Source organism: Microtus oregoni, unplaced genomic scaffold (genome assembly GCF_018167655.1).
Source record: "Microtus oregoni isolate MIOR12 unplaced genomic scaffold, Mior012 000115F_ref0000277, whole genome shotgun sequence".
Taxonomy (NCBI): Eukaryota; Metazoa; Chordata; class Mammalia; order Rodentia; family Cricetidae; genus Microtus; species Microtus oregoni.
This window is the reverse complement of record NW_024544744.1, coordinates 21,265-37,944: the sequence shown is the minus strand read 5'-3', so window position 1 is coordinate 37,944 and position 16,680 is coordinate 21,265. Positions and strand designations below refer to the sequence as shown.

The following is a 16,680-nucleotide window of genomic DNA, read 5'->3' as shown; positions in this document are numbered from 1 at the left end:
AGGAAAACAGACAGTACTCTGCTGTACAAGCAGTCTCTTTGCTGTGCCGGTTCCCTCTGATACCATTTTCAGAAATGAACATCAGTTTGAACTGTTGAATAGAAGAGAGAGGTAAGACATGTTTTTCATATATGGAGCTGACACAGGAATGAACTTCATTAAGAAAAGAAAAGGGCATTGTGACCACATGAGCTACGATGGGAAGAATATAAGAAAGGGACACTTCATTGTATCACGGACAATGACATGAATGAAGTCTCAAGAGGAAGAAGAGCCTTCCCTTTAATGCATAAGGTAGGGTTGGCGGCAGAGGAGAGCCATGAAAAATCCCCAAACAAAGGCAAATATCTGAGTCTTGTTTCCTTTCGGGAGGAGGTGGTGGAAGTTCTCCACCACATGATTTAGTCCAGACTGGCCAACTTGAAGGAACATGAAGGAGTCAGGTACCAGGGCAAGACAGGTAAGGAGCTATAAAGCCACAGCACAGTAGGGAGAGCTTCCAGGCAGTGGGATCTGGCCTCTTTGAGAGATCATGGTATTAAAGAGACAGGCCACGATCTAACCAAAACAGCTTTACCTGGTTAACAGGAGAATATGATTACCAAGCCTGCTTACTAACCTTTCTTGTTTTAAAAACTCCATCCAACATAAACCACTGCCTTCTCTCTGCTTCATAACACTAGTTTCTTTTTTTTTTTAAATATAAGCAGGTTTTATTTATTTATTTTTTTATTGAGAAAAGGAGAAAAAAAAAAAAACAAGTTTCCACCTCCTCCCAGCCTCCCATTTCCCTCTCTGAGAACTGTCAATAAATATTGACACCTGACACTAGTTTCTTTCTCAAAAAAATATTTATTGACAGTTCTCAGATGGAAAAATATTTTCCATATGGAAGGTCCTTCTATTTTTCCCAGATTATCCACACCTAAGGACCAACTTCTTCCTCTATCCCTTCCATCACCCTTGTTCCTCTCCACTTCCCCTTCATCTGTTTTAAAGAAACAAGCTGCAGCTGTGTGATCAATGATCCATCCCTATGCTATGGCGAAGTTAGATGAGAACATACTTTGGTGTTGACAACCTACGTGAGACCTTAGATCTGCTCCATAGTTTTTTTCTGATTCCTCCAAAGCACATCACCATGGATAATAATTCCAAGTAAAAGCAAAACTGTAGTCTCACAGATACTTCACAAAGCAATAAAGAACCACACATCAGAGAAATAGCTACGGCTCCTTAGAAACAGCTGCTGTGGGGAACGTGCCAGAAAAACTGCCAAGTTTCTGCAGCTTTTATTCGAAAAGGCTCTGAGCACTAGGATTTTGCTGGCTTTGCCTTATTCACTTTGCATGTGCTTGTCCTTAGAAAGCAAATGGCTGCCAGCTAGCTGGCTTCCAAGCCCCATGCGTTTTCTCACTTCCAGCCTCGTCCTGAGGTCATTGGTGTCATGGGACTTCTACTTGGAATGCTTTGCTCGTGTTGGATTACTGCCAAAGACGACTAAGTGCAGAGAGAAATAAAATGCATAAGATAAATGTGAAGGTCTAGTTTTCAGTTTAAAAAGACTTTAAAATCATGTCTGTATTTAACTCATAATAACACAGAGTATATATGAACTAAAAGGATCAAGGAAGTGATGACTGGCTGGCACAGGCCACCTGTGTCACACTTAAATGTGGTGGTAAGATCAAACTCAATCATCTGCAAAGAAAAAAGTCCATTTGGTCTCAAAAGGTTATTTCAAAATTTGCAAGTTTAAAAACCATGTCAGGAAAAACACAGAGAGATTAGATAATACATGAGTGAAAAAGAAATTCATGTTCCCTCCTCAAAGGGCAGGCAAATTGACAGTGTCTTAAACTGACTGTGTCTTCGATTTTAAGTAGCAAATGTAAATGCAGGAAATCTGTTTGTAGACATGGAATGACTAGGTAGCATCTGGGAAAAGAGACCTCAGGTGGAAAATGACTCACTGCACATCACATGACGACCTGGACAGCTCGGGCCTCTGCTCTCAATAAGGACTCGGTCCCCACACTTCCTGCTTCCTGAGGAACAACAGGCCTACTGTCTTTTCTCCAGAGGGAAGTCAGGAAGTGGTCCTGACTGGCACACGTTTTACGGATTACCTGTTAGAGCTGATGCAGTCCTAGAGGAAAAGGCATGACATTTCCTCGCAGGGCCTGAGCCTAAAATTAGTTCAGTATCTTGACATGCCAGCAGGTCACTGACCTTTGGGAGTCTTAGTCTACTCTGAGCAATAGGACTAATGCTAATTAGAGGCCCGCTATGAACCTAAAACGTCTGTCAATAAGACTGGCATAAACAAAGTGACTAGTGACCAAAGCGCTGATTTCCACTTCCCTAACTGCACGGGTATCTTGTGAACATGCTCAACTCCTCTACCTTCCTGCTGAAGAGAGCTGTTGTCAGGAAGTATGAAATGGTAACATCAGAAGAGCTGTTAAGTTTCCTCACAGCTCCCTCCCTCCCTCCCTCCCTCCCTCCCTCCCTCCCTCCCTCTCTCCCATTTCAAATAACAGCTGACTCCACATTTCAGGGCCCACATGACTACACTGTAAGCCTCCTCTCTGACCTCAGTGCACTGAGAAGGTGTATGGCAGAACCAGTGAGAAATCCTTCTGGACCTTTATGTCTGAAGGGTTTCATCACACTAGGGTTTCATTACCTCATACATAGGATTCCTAAAAATTCATTGGCCTGTAATACTTCCCTTAAATTTGGAAGACTTATGGGGGATTGTAATTTTTCTATTATAAATGAAAACATGAAATATAGTTCTATGAAACAAAAAATAAAGACCGATATAATAAAATAAAAGCATGTCTGTGAAAATCTTTCGGGAACTGCCAATGGCTTCAAAGAGACCTGGGATATTTTTATGATGATCACAATAGGATGCTTAGGCAAAAAAGATAAACAAATGACCAATGATAAAAATGAGCAGCTCTTCCTATGGAGAGGGAGGAAGAGAGGGAGAGGGAGAAGAGAAGGAAGAGGGAAGGAGAGAGAGAGAGAGAGAGAGAGAGAGAGAGAGAGAGAGAGAGATCTAAAGTCTTCTTCAAAGAGTCGGAAGCACTTTTGGGAACTGCAGCTTTTCTTGGCATCTCCACTGGGGCCTGTGCTCTCCCCTGGGCCAGCCCTAGTGTGATAGTTTCTGTGGTCTGCCCTCAACTCCCCATTCCTTCCTCTCCTCCGAGTAGCTGTTCTATCCAGGTACTGATGGATAACCATGGCTCTCTGGAGGCACTGGCAAAAGACTTCTGGGTCTCCTTAAATCGCTACCCAACTGCACATTCACATGGTATAAGGAAAGCTCTCTGCGCATTTATAATCTAGAGGGGAAGGCACCGATTCAGGGGATCCTTTTTATGTTAAATGTTCATTTTACATCTCATGCTTTGTATTTTTCAGCTGGCTCAGAACCTGCAAATTTGTTCATAGAAAGTGGATGAATAGTGAGACTGCAGGTTTCACGAGAGCAACACAAGGAGGGTGTGCCAGGCGCTTCTGCTGGCATTACAGGGCTGGCATCAGAAGCATGGCTTCACCCCAGAGACCCATGTCCAAGCACCAGTCTAAGAATCCACTGTCAGGTAGAGGTATCACAGTGGTCCAAAACACATTTTATACATCAGATTTGAAGCCTTGAGCATATTCTACTCTACCTCAGGAAGTCAGGCCCACCAAAGGGGAGGGTACTGTCAGTATCACACCCAGGGTATTCTAAGGTCGACTATTGGCCCCATTTCCCCCAGAGCCCACTCACAAGCCTGTGATGGGCTTCCTAGTCTGGATTACTGTTGTGCAGTTCCTGGGGAACTGCAAAAAAGCAGGTGCTTCTCTTCTCCTGCTTCTCCATATTAGCTGGTTCCTAGATTCTTACTCTCTTCTTTTTCTTTCTCTCTCAAATAATCTCTCCGGGGTCCTCTACAAACCTCCAAGGCCATTGTCCATAAACACCAGCATAAGGTCAGGCTCTGCAGAACAGGCCCTCAGTCTTTCTGCCTCAACTAATCTATTTCCTATGCAGTGCTCCTAAGAGAAAGTTCTGGGCTGTCCACCTCCCTCTACAGAAGAAAAAACCCACCTCTTTCAAGTTATTCCTTCTAGTCATCTCACAGTTCTCTGAGGACCACAGGATGCTGGAATTTCCTTTGTAGTCCCCCTTGCCTGTACCAGCCATTTCTCAGAGTCCATTTGGTTGATTCCATAAGTTCCTGGCATCTCAATTTCCCACCTAATTCTTCTGTGACCACGTTAACCCCACCGTCTTTGAACACCTTCACTGCAGCTACAGAAATGTTACAGTAACAGTACTACACTCCAGAGAGACAACCATTGTCCCTCCTGGTGGGCCACTCCCGCACATTTTCTCACTGACTGTTGGTGCCATTCCCCTGAGTTCAGCAGGCAGTCCTCTACCTTACACCCTTCCCAGTGACCGGTGACATGACCCATCTGCATCACAATGTTCTTCCTACAACCTGGACAACGCATTACTGTTTCCAGGAATGTGAGTTCATCTACTACAACAAAAACACTTCCAAGTGATTGTAAGGAGAATGGTCTGCATTTTAAAAGTAAATGTATTTTAAACAGTTTTGAGTCCTAAGGATGCTACTTGGATTCTGAAACATACTCACTGTTCAGTCTTGTAAAGAGAAAAGATAGGATGCTTAGTAACTAGTGTGTTAATTATTTATATGAAATAACAGGTTCCATTCTTTTTAACACAGATTTTGAACTAAAGGACAAATAAAGCAGGATCAGTGTGCCAGTCAGACAAAGGCTCGTTAGATCCCGTGTTTAAGCATGTTCCAGGCAATGGAGTCCTTCAACGGTTGCAAGGAAAATTACTTGAGTGATTAAAAATATATCTTATTCTCCCAAACTGCACGCAATATTTATTTTCTCTACATTTTGTGACTGGTTCAATTATTCTTTGTAAGTATTCTCGTGCCCTCTTCAATACTACGCAATAACCACCTAAGTGAAAATACGCTTCCTCAAGAGAAAAACTGGAGGTGACTGAGGAATCAAATGGCTTTCCTAAGTTGAGATGTTTTCAGTGTCTCTATTTGAACAGGTTTCCAAACAGTGAATTGCGGTCTGACAGACATCTAAGTGGCTTAGAAACACTTACTTAGAAAAGGATGAATCTGCTCACTCCTATGATCCTTTGTCTAAGGATACGTACCTGCAAGTTATAATCTTGCAAAATTTTAACCAAGGAATCTCTCAAATTGGGAATCTCCATTCCTTCCTTTATACGATGGATTAGTAGAATCGGATCCACATGTGTGCCAATGTTGTTTAGTAAGCCAGTGATAAATGCTACAAAACACCATGCAAAAATAACACATGAGCCACTTGGGAAGCAGAGGCAGGCAGATCTCTGAGTTCAAGGTTAGCCTGGTTGAGAAAGCAAAATTTTGGACGTCCAGGACTGTTACTCAGAGAAACCCTATCTAGAAAAACAAACAAACAAACAAACAAACAAAAACAAAAAACCACCCACTCAAACAAATAAAAACCACATGAGCAATATTAGGAAGCACTGTATTTGTTCACCATTCAACTTTAGATCAAAAATAACAACCTATTACCTTCAAGAAAAGTGTTTAAAATGTGACTTTCTAAACTCTCAAGAACCCTTCCACTTTACACTGAAATTACACTCCGAAGGACTAATTTCACCCTCAGGCTTGCAGAGTCAGGAGGTTCTGAACTTTCTACATGGGATGGGTAAGAATCCCCAGTACTTTCACTGCTCGGATTTATTGTGGATGCTTTCCCATCAAAACATTATTTCATTCGTCTACCTATTCACTTACATTGATTTATACTTTGTGTGTGTGTGTGTGTGCGAGAGAGAGAGAGAGAGAGAGAGAGAGAGAGAGAGAGAGAGAATGCATTCCACTGTGTGCACGATCAAACTTCTCCACCAACCCATCTGGCCATAATTTTAGCCTAGTGTACCCTGAGATAATTCTTCCTCACATAACGGGTTACAATACATACTGACAAGAAGCTTTGCAATCAAATAGCTTCTCTGCTTACGTGGTTTGTCAATGGAATACAGAATCAGGTCTTCCCAGAGTTCTCCATCATCTTGCTCCTTGGCAAACTCGATTGCTTTATCAACATCATGTAATTCCTCCATAATCATCTTGAGGGCACTTCGACTGTTTCCCATTCGGCCTAGATGGGGTGAGGAAGTGTGGGATACTTTATTCATTTAAAAAAGAAACAGCACATTTCTTAATTGGTTTACAAAGCTTCAAAGAAGAATAAAGCTGACTTTCTTACATAACACAGGAATTTCCTGTTTTGACAGTCAAATAAATACTTCCTATTTATTGAATGCTCATGCTGTTGTGTGGAGTGTTCACTGGATGTTGTTATGTGAATGACATCATTTACTCTCACTATAATTCTAGGCAGGATGCTTTACCCAAGTCTCAACTTTAATTTTTTAAGTTTTATTTAATTTTATTATTTAACTTTATGTGTAGGAGTGTCTTAGTTGCATGTATGTACATGTACCATGTATATGTCTACTGTTCATGGAGACCAGAAGAGGGCACTGTATCCCCTAGATCCAGAGTGGCAAAACTACCATGTGTCATGTAATAGCTAGGGATTGAACCTGGGCCCTCTGGAAGAACAGTAAATGCTCTTAACTGCTGAGTCATCTCTCCAGCTTAAAACACTGAATATTTTGAAACATTTTTTCCTTTATTTTGAGACAGCCTCACTGTGTAGATCTAGCTAGCCTGAAATTCATTATGTAGATCATGCTGACCTTGAACCCACAGAGATCTGCTTGCCTCTGCCTCTTGAGTGCTAGTGTTAAAGGGATGTATCATCATGCCTGGCTTAATATTACTTATTACTTTTTTTTTAAATGGAAGAGGAAGCACAGTATTTGTAACTTGGGAAGCTCTTGCAGCCACTGAATTATACAGCTGGAGTTCGAGCTGGGTTGGCTGCATTCTGCCTTCCTTCTCACAGGCCTGTAAATTTTTTTGGAAATTCTGATACAATTAAGACTTTAAAAAACTTGGAAATCATTGTGCCTCTTCTGCTCACTAACCTGTGGTCACTTCCTAATTTTCACAATCTGCTATTAGAGCTCATGTGGAAGGCCTTATGCAGTAGAGGCCAACTGTCTGCCTGAGGCTTACTACATTTACCCTTGTCCCTTATTCCACCTAGGGACCAGTAAAGGGTCATGAATTAAGTCATCTACTGATGGAGGAAGGTCATTGGCTAATAAAGGAACTGCCCTGGCCCATTTTTATTGGTTAGAGGATAGGTGGGAGGAGTAAACAGAACAGAACGCTGGGAGGAAGAGGAAGTGAGCTCAGAGACTCCACAGCTCTCTCGGGAGCAGACGCCTCAGAGAGAGACGCCATGCCCTGCTCCCAGGATGAAGCTCCGACCCAGGATGGACTAGGCTAGAATCTCCCCGGTAAGCGCACCTTGGGGTGCTACACACAGATGATTAGAAATGGGCTAAATTAATATGTGAGAATTAGCCTAGAAGAGAATGGGCCAAGCAGTGTTTAAATGAATACAGTTTGTGTGTTGTTATTTCGGGGCATAAGCTAGCCGAGCAGGCAGCCGGGGTGCTGGGGACGCAGCCCCGCCGCCCCTTATTACTACAATCTACTGCTCCTAAGACATAAAGATGAATTCAAACAGATACTTCCTGTTGGATCACAGTCAAAAGAAGTAAATGAACAGATAAACTAGTTGAAGGTGTGAGGAGAAGCCCCAAACTGTGCTCATGCAGAAAATACAGCCTCAAATGTTTCTCCTAAGGAAAGCAGATCCCATGACTGGGGCAGTTCTAGGGCTGACGCTGAACATCCATGAGTTTGCTACTCCATACAGAAGACCGAGAGACTTGGGTTAACAAAGGCCGAAGGAGCCGATGACAGTGAGTGGTGTGTGGAAGAAGGCTGTGGTGTGAGAAACATGGCAGGCGGGCAGGGAATTGATGCCAGAGAGATGCTCACATTTAGTCTATGCTGTGCGTCTCCAGCACCTGCACAGCTTCCTCAGAAAATCCGCAATAAAAGCTGCCTGGCTCTCATGCACTCTGGAAGACAGACAAGTCTAATTTCCTGGTATATGGTACCCATGGCACCCCTGCTCTGCCATGTCTAAAGGTGGGCAGCAGAGGAAAAGGGAGTAGTGAGAGCTACAGTATATTATGAAGCTTTCCTCTTGCTCTAAAGCACCATATTCTAATTATTAAGAATGTGACTTTTGAAAACAGGAATTACTTCATATCAGTGTGTGGTGATGTAAGCCAATTATAAACTAAAGGAGAAAAAAAATCTCCAAAAGCCACAAAACCAAATCTGTCAGCTCATCTACAGTTTTAATGCATTGTGTGATATGATACGTTTTTGCTTGCTTTGTTACTTTTTTATCACACATTTGCTATATGTTCTTTAGAAGCATGGCTCTATTAAGTCTTCCTATGCTACTGGGCTTAGGAATCTCCTTTTCCATGTGTTATAATTTTATACACACTAGGCCTGAATGTCTGTCACTTTGTTCTCAAACCTGTGTCCATTTTTACACATATTATGACAAATCTTCCCCTGCCCCCACTTCTATGCTTATGGGACTAAAATGAACAAATGTACTTACTCAGGAGATAAACTGTCTCTTCTACAAAGTTTCTTTGTTGGCAGATCTCAAGAGCCTTCAATTAAAGCAGGGAGAAATGTTACTATGGACTACAGAAATGGAGAAAAACATTAAGAGAGCCACTTAAAGATACTTACAAACTTGGAAGAACTTTTCATTGTTTTCCTTAAAAAATATATATAACAAAAGAAAACACATCTCTGTGGCTCTTTGTTTCCATTCACCTTTCAGAGTTACTAGGATCTACAGAGCTGAACTGAGAGCCCACGAAGCCACACAGTGTTTCATCAGCAGAAGCAGTGAGCAAAGTTGGGATGTGTTTTCCTACTAAGCTTTCTCTCTTCTAGATGCTTGAGTAAACACCATTGCTTCCAATCTCATCTACAGTCATTAGTGTATTTGTCCTCTCATAGTGAAAAGATGCACTGTGTACAGTTTCTGGCCCCGCCCGGCGCCAGCCTGGGACAGGGAGCTCAGAGGTTCCTTGGCCCCCTATCCTTCTTAGGCTCTCTGCAGGGCCTCTACTCCCAGCATACTGCCTCTTTCTCCCTAGCCCACCCAGCTTCCATCCAGAACCCTCCCCACTTCGGCCCCACCGCCCTCTTTCGGCACATAACATCTCCCAGCCCAGCCTGTCTGGGCACTGGGTCCAAATCCTCGGGGCACCCAAGCGGGTGGGAGTTCCTTTGCTTCTATGGCTTGCCTGCACCAAGCAGGGTAGGCGCTCTGTTTGCAAGCTGCCCCATCAGGACGGAGGCCTGATCTCTCGGCACTAGGAGAGCCAGCGTTGGGGAGAGCCAGTGTTGGGGCACCAGGAGAGCCAGCATTGGGGAGAGCCAACATTGGGGAGAGCCAGCGTTGGGTAGGCAAGGAGACCTGATCCAGTAAAAGAAGATCCATAAGGGAGCATTTGGAAGAAGAGATGGGCAGATGCCAAGGCAAGAATTCGCCCAACAAGCTGAAAAGCAACATGAAGCCACCAGAAACCAGTGACCTCGCAACGGGAGGACATGAACACCTTAATCAAGAAGAAGTAGAAAAGATTGACTTCATGAAAGTGATTGACGCCCTTAAACAGCATGTAAAAAACGCCCTTATAGAAATGGATGAGAAATATAACAGAAAGTTTGAAGAATTGATTAAATCAGTGATACCCTAGAAAACCAAGAAAAAACAATCAAACAGATAATGGAAACAGTTCAAGACTTGAAAACTGAAATGGAGGCAAAGAAGAAAACACAAACAGAGGGCCGGCTAGACATGGAAAATTTAAATAAACAAACAGAGTCTACAGAAACAAGCATAACCAACAGAATACAAGAGTTAGAAGAAAGAATCTCAGATTCTGAAGATACCATAGAGAAAATAAACACAGTGATCAAAGAAAACATCAAGCCCAACAAACTCTCATCACAAAACATTCAGAAAATATGGGATACAATAAAAAGGCCAAACCTAAGAATAATAGGAGTAGAAGAAGGAGAAGAAGCACAGCTCAATGGTCCAGAAAATATATTTAATAAAATTATAGAAGAAAACTTTCCCAACCTAAAGAAAGATATACCTATGAAGGTTCAAGAAGCATACAGAACACCGAATAGGCTGGATCAAAAAAAAAAAAAATCCCCTCGCCATATAATTATCAAAACACAAAGCATACAGAATAAGGAAAGAATATTAAGAGCTGCAAAGGAAAAAGGCCAAATTACTTATACAGGTAAACCTATCAGACTTACACCTGACTTCTCCATGGAAACCATGAAAGCCAGAAGGTCCTGGATAGATGTACTTCAGAAACTGAGAGACCATGGATGCAAGCCCAGATTACTATACCCAGCCAAGCTTTCGTTCACTATAAATGGAGAAAATAAAATTTTCCAGGATAAAAACAAATTTAAACAATACACAGCCACAAATCCAGCTTTACAGAAAGTAATAGAAGGAAAACCACTAACCAAGGAGTCCGCAATGACCACAATAGCTCAGACATCTAGAGACCCTTCACCAACACAAATCAAAGAAGGGAAACACACAAACTCTACGACTAAAAAAGTGACCGGAGTTAACAACCACTGGTCATTAATATCACTTAATGTCAATGGACTCAACCTACCTATAAAAAGGCACAGGCTAAGAGATTGGATAAAAAAACAGGATCCAACATTCTGCTGTGAAGGCGTAAGTCACAAACAATGCCACACCAATTCGGGGTTATGATTATTAGGGTGGTATTTATTTAAAGGGGAAAAAACTTACAGATCACTGTCCCAGGCAACAGCCCTCTACGCAACCAGGAAAGGAGTCTAGTCGCCGGCGGAGCAGGAAGTGAAGAGAGAGAGGAGAGGGAAGTGGCCGCTTTTTTAAAGGGAGAGAAACCATGCCCCAATGGGCTGGTACCTCAGCGGTGATAGGCTGGAGGAGTGGGAGGACCTCCCGCAACACCTCCCCCTTTTGTTTAAATAAGAGAGTTCTAAACCTACTATGAAATTATATACAATAAGTACAAATATCCTATTCTAACTAGCTTAGGTCTTGTATAATAAATAACTTGGCCAAGTCATGAGAGAAAGTAACTACATTTATATAGTCTTCAACCCCATCAAAGATCTGAGAAGGGAAATAATGTTGCCTGGGTAATTAGGAAGTTCAGTAAAACAACTTCCAAAACATGCAACAAATCACAGAGACAACTGGCTACCTGGGCAATCACCCAAAATCACATTAGCAGCGTTGAAGCAACCAACTTTGGCTAAGGCCTAACATAACTGACATACCATTTTCAAAGGCAAGCAACTTTTCAAAACTATCTTACCCTGTCTTGGCAGGATATGACAGCCCTGTTTTATCCATTGATGCACACTCTGTATCTTTGTCAATCGTTGAGGTATGGGCATTTCTTTGCCCCAAGGCCAGTTTGCCAAAAAGAAGGCTCCAGGTGGAGTGTCTTTGGTGCTCAACATTCTCTCGGGAATAGAGCGGTGTTGCCAGGAACAATTGTGTCTCACTACCACAAAACTCTGAGTTAGATTAAAGGCCATTTTCTACAGCTCCTTGAAGAAGTTGAAGATTATCTATCTATACTGAGTATAATCTCTATATATCTAAAGAACCTGATTAGTCTAATTATAAATGACAAACTTAGATGACTATTAATCTATATAATTCTCGATATCTATCTAACTTAAAGACTAAGAAAATAAACTACTGTGAAACAAATGAGGACAATGACCTCCAAAAATAAACAATGTACAAATATACATTGCAGTAGGTAAATATATATCAATACACAAATCATTATATAAGTATCTTAATCAGAGGTAGAAATGTACACTGCAATATGGTAAATATATACAATATATATATATATATATCAATACAATATATGTCAATACATAAAAAATGTTTTAAACAGAGGTAGAAACATGCATGCGTACAATAGTCAATATAATTTAACTTTGTATCAATATACAAGAATCTATAGCAATATATTTGTCTAAAGACAGTAACTCACAATTACAAATCTATTATCCCATCATCCCTCTTTTTTTTTTTCAAAATGATCCCTGAGCTTATAAAATTCCTCCCCCAACCCTCAATCATATACTAATTATAATCAACCCCTAAATGATGTCCCTAAACCCAAGGGCAAACTTTACTGGGAGAGGGGATGTCGTCCTCTAGAATTACTTCCAGCTGTCATGGGGGCGACGTTCTTTCTGGGGGATCCTGTGAAAGTGAAATGATGGTTAAATTTCAAGATCAATGTCTTTTAAAATTGCCAATAGTCTCTGAATATTTTGTGCAGGTCTGGCCAAAATGTTGTATAAGATGTGCACCATTTCAGCTAACCAAGTTGGAACTGTCTTGTGCAGCTGGTACCCAAAGCAGGTCTTGTAGTAGCGCTATCAGTATCATGACGTCATATCAACCAGGTGGAGTTGTTGTTATGGGGCCCCATCTTCTTCCTGGAAACTTCAAATGTCACTTCAGGAAAAACTCATTGTTCATTATGAAAAACTTAAACATTAATCATATAGACATATATAGACATATATATAAATATTCAATGAAAGACATGATAGATATATTCAATGAAAAGTATGATAGATATGAAGAAAAACAAAGATGTTTTCTAAACTCATATTTCTTTCTGTCCCATATCATGGCTCTTGACATGAGACAGAAACTCCAGAAACTCTGGGTTTTTCTCTTACTAACAGGCTTGGAATTGGAGAGGGACTGAGCCAGAGTCCAACTTCAAAACCAGCTTTATAAATTTAGAAATATGGTTTAATATTACTTACACAACCCTTTCAGTTTTCTTGATATTTCCTATTGGGCAGGTATTTTTCCATCTGTCAGTATCCAAATATCCAGGGTCCCTTGAATTTTTCAAAGATGAGTGTTTTCCTGTGGAGATAAGAACAGAACCCTGCCCCCATTCTATAGGTTTTTCTTACCACCTGTATGAATATCATCATTGTGGATAAGTTGTCATTTCTCCTTTCCAAGAGGTTTCTCCTCTTTAAATCGAAACTTTATTAATTTTGATGGTATCCACAATTTTTCTTCTCCTGTGGAAACAAGAGCAAAACCCCTTCCCCAACGTAGCACATCTCCTGGCTTCCACTGAGAGGTCAGCACATCTTTGAAATAAATCGGTTGATTTAGTTCAGCAGACTTTTCCATTATCCAATGTCTTTCTGCTGCTGTCGTTCCTTTCTCATTAGCGTTAAGAAAATTCAAGGTTAATAAAGCATTATCTAATCTATTTCTGGGGGTATTTTCAGTCTCTTTCTGTTTGTTCAGCATATCCTTTATAGTACGATTTGATCTTTCTATAACTGCCTGACCTGTAGGATTATTTCGTATACCTGTAATGTGTTTTATATTATAATAATCAAAAAAGCGTTTCATTTTCTTAGATACATATGCTGGACCATTATCTGTCTTTATTTGCGCAGGTATACCCATGATGGCCATAACTTCCAATAAATGTGTGATTACTGAATCAGCCTTTTCTGAGCTCAGGGCAGTAGCCCATTGAAAACCTGAATACGTGTCTATGGTGTGGTGTACATATTTTAATTTACCAAATTCCATAAAGTGGAACACATCCATCTGCCAGATTTCAATTCTCTTAGTACCCTTTGGGTTACTCCCTGCAGGCAACGGTGTTTGATTATAGAAAGAACAAGTAGGGCATCTCTTTATAATGTCCTTAGCTTGTTGCCAAGTAATGGAAAATTCTTTCTTTAGGCCTTTACTATTGACATGATGCTTCTTATGAAATTCCGAGGCCTGCAACACACTTCCAATCAATAATTGATCAATCTCAGCACTGCCTTGGGCTAGAGGACCAGGTAGACCTGTATGGGACCGGATGTGTGTTATGTACATCGGACAAAGCCTGTTCCTGATTATGTCTTGTACCTGGATAAACAATGAAGTCAACTCTGTGTCATCTGGTATAAATTCAGCGGTTTCAATATGCAAGATAACTCTTTCTGCATATTGTGAATCTGTAACTATATTAAGAGGTTCTTTAAAATCCCTTAGCACCATAAGAATGGCATATAATTCTGCCTTCTGGACAGAATTATAAGGGCTTTGTTCCACCTTACTCAATTCATCTGACTTGTAACCTGCTTTCCCTGATTTATTTGCATCAGTATAGAACGTATGGGCTCCAGTTATTGGAGCATCACGTACAATTCTAGGAAGAATCCAGGAAGTTCTTTTTATGAGGTTAAGTCTACCACTTTTGGGATAGTTGCTATTAATTTCTCCCAAAAAGTTAGCACAAGCTCTTTGCCACGGTTCATTGTCTTCCCATAACTTTTTTATTTCTTCAGTAGTAAAAGGCACTATAATTTCTGCTGGGTCTATACCTGCTAGTTGACGAAGTCTCAGCTTACCTTTTATAATTAATTCAGAGACTTTTTCCACATAAGTTTTTAATTTTTTACTTGGTTTATTAGGTATAAATATACACTCTAAAATAATATCTTCCCTCTGCATTAGAATCCCTGTAGGAGAAATTCTGGAAGGCAATATGACTAGGATGCAGCTAAGATTTGGTTTCACCCTATCCACATGTGCCTCCTGTAATTTTTCCTCAATCATTGTCAGTTCCTTTTCTGCTTCAGCTGTCAGTTCTCTTGGACTATTCAAATCTTTATCACCATCTAAGGTTTTGTTTAAATGAACTATTAGATCAGGTGTTATCCCAACAGCTGGTCGTAGACTGGAAATGTCTCCTAACAATCTTTGGAAGTCATTAAGAGTCTTTAACCAGTCTCTCCTAATTTGTGCCTTTTGTGTTTTAATTTTCTCTAACCCTATTCTGTAACCTAGGTAATTAATAGAATTTCCTCTTTGAATCTTTTCAGGGGCAATTTGTAATCCCCACCTAGGCAAGACTTTCTTTACTTCTTCAAACATCCTTTCTAAAGTATCTTTATTTGAATCAGATAACAAGATGTAATCCATGTAATGATAAATGATGGACTTGGGGAATTGTTTACGAATTATTTCCAATGGCTTACTTACAAAATATTGGCACAGTGTAGGACTACTGAGCATACCCTGTGGGAGGACAGTCCATTGATATCTCCTATTAGGCTGAGAATTATTATAAGTAGGCACTGTGAAGGCAAATTTTTCTCTATCCTTTTCTTGTAACGGTAAAGTGAAAAAACAATCTTTCAAATCAATAACTATAAGAGGCCATCCTTTTGGTAACAGAGAAGGCAAAGGAATTCCAGATTGTAGTGGGCCCATAGGTTGAATTACTTTGTTGACAGCTCTTAGATCTGTCACCATTCTCCATTTACCAGATTTCTTTTTTACAACAAATACAGGAGAATTCCAAGGGCTGGTTGATTCTTCAATATGGTGAGCATCTAGTTGCTCTTGCACCAGCTGTTCCAATGCCTGTAGTTTATCTTCAGCTAGAGGCCACTGTTTGATCCATATTGGCTTCTCAGTTAGCCATTTTAAAGGTAGGGCTGTTGGTACCTCTAAAGGTTTGGTATTTGCTGTATGTTCTTGTACAGCCTGAATGGCTGGTGACCTTTTCCCATAATACCTCATCATATCGTCCCAGAATTATGAGTTCCTGGAAATACAGGAATGTTAATCTGGGTATTCCATTGCTGTAGCAGGTCACGGCCCCATAAATTTATGGCAATATTTGCTATATATGGCCTTAGTCTTCCTATTTGCCCTTCGGGCCCTATGCATTCAACCCATCTTGTGCTTTGTTTTACACGAGATAGGGTTCCAATTCCTAGGAACTGAACATCTACCTCTTGAAGAGGCCAATTCGGATGCCAAGATTCTGGGGTAATGATACTTACATCCGCACCTGTGTCTAATAAGCCTTCAATAAAAGTGCCATTTATACAGACTCTTAGCTTTGGTCTTTGATCATTAATAGAAGTCTGCCAAAATATACGTTTACTCTGTCCTACTGGGTTTTTTGACTCATCCTCCACATGTATTTCATCATTTAGACCAGTATTACTTTTTACAGCAGAAATTGGAGCTTTTAATTTTCTTGGTGAGGCACGTTCTCCACTGTGACTGGGAATGACTGGGCCACTGTTGGCTTGGGGGCCTGCGAGAGGCCCCCCAAGGAGTTTCCCGATGATATCGGATTGCCCCGTCTGTCTGTTGTTGACCTACATTCATTGGACCAATGCCTGCCTTTACGGCATCTCCTACATATACCTGAAGGCCGAGGTCTCCTATTTTTGTCATTCCCAGAAGAGATATTATTCCTAGAAATTCTTTGCCTGCAATCCCTTTGCAAATGTCCTAATTTACCACAATTAAAACACCTGGCAGTTTGACGTCTCCTCATTGCTTTGGAAATCACTTCTCCTACCCAAGATTCGTCATTATAGCTAAATGTCTCAACATTCATCGTATGCTGAATCCATTCATCCATAGGTGCTGATCTAGACTTTAAAGGCCCAATTATCT

General features: G+C 40.8%; 1 protein-coding gene across 1 annotated transcript in view; it reads right to left on the bottom strand.

The window, feature by feature from the left end:
- LOC121443936 (vacuolar protein sorting-associated protein 41 homolog) overlaps window positions 1-16,680 on the bottom strand; it is a gene marked incomplete at its 5' end in the record, with an annotated part of 42,519 nt that overhangs the window by 5,407 nt on the left and 20,432 nt on the right. Inside the window, 3 exons of the mRNA XM_041645698.1 lie at window positions 5,222-5,358; window positions 6,085-6,225; window positions 8,692-8,746. Coding sequence (XP_041501632.1) covers window positions 5,222-5,358; window positions 6,085-6,225; window positions 8,692-8,746 — 333 coding nt within the window. The remainder of the gene's footprint in view (window positions 1-5,221; window positions 5,359-6,084; window positions 6,226-8,691; window positions 8,747-16,680) is intronic.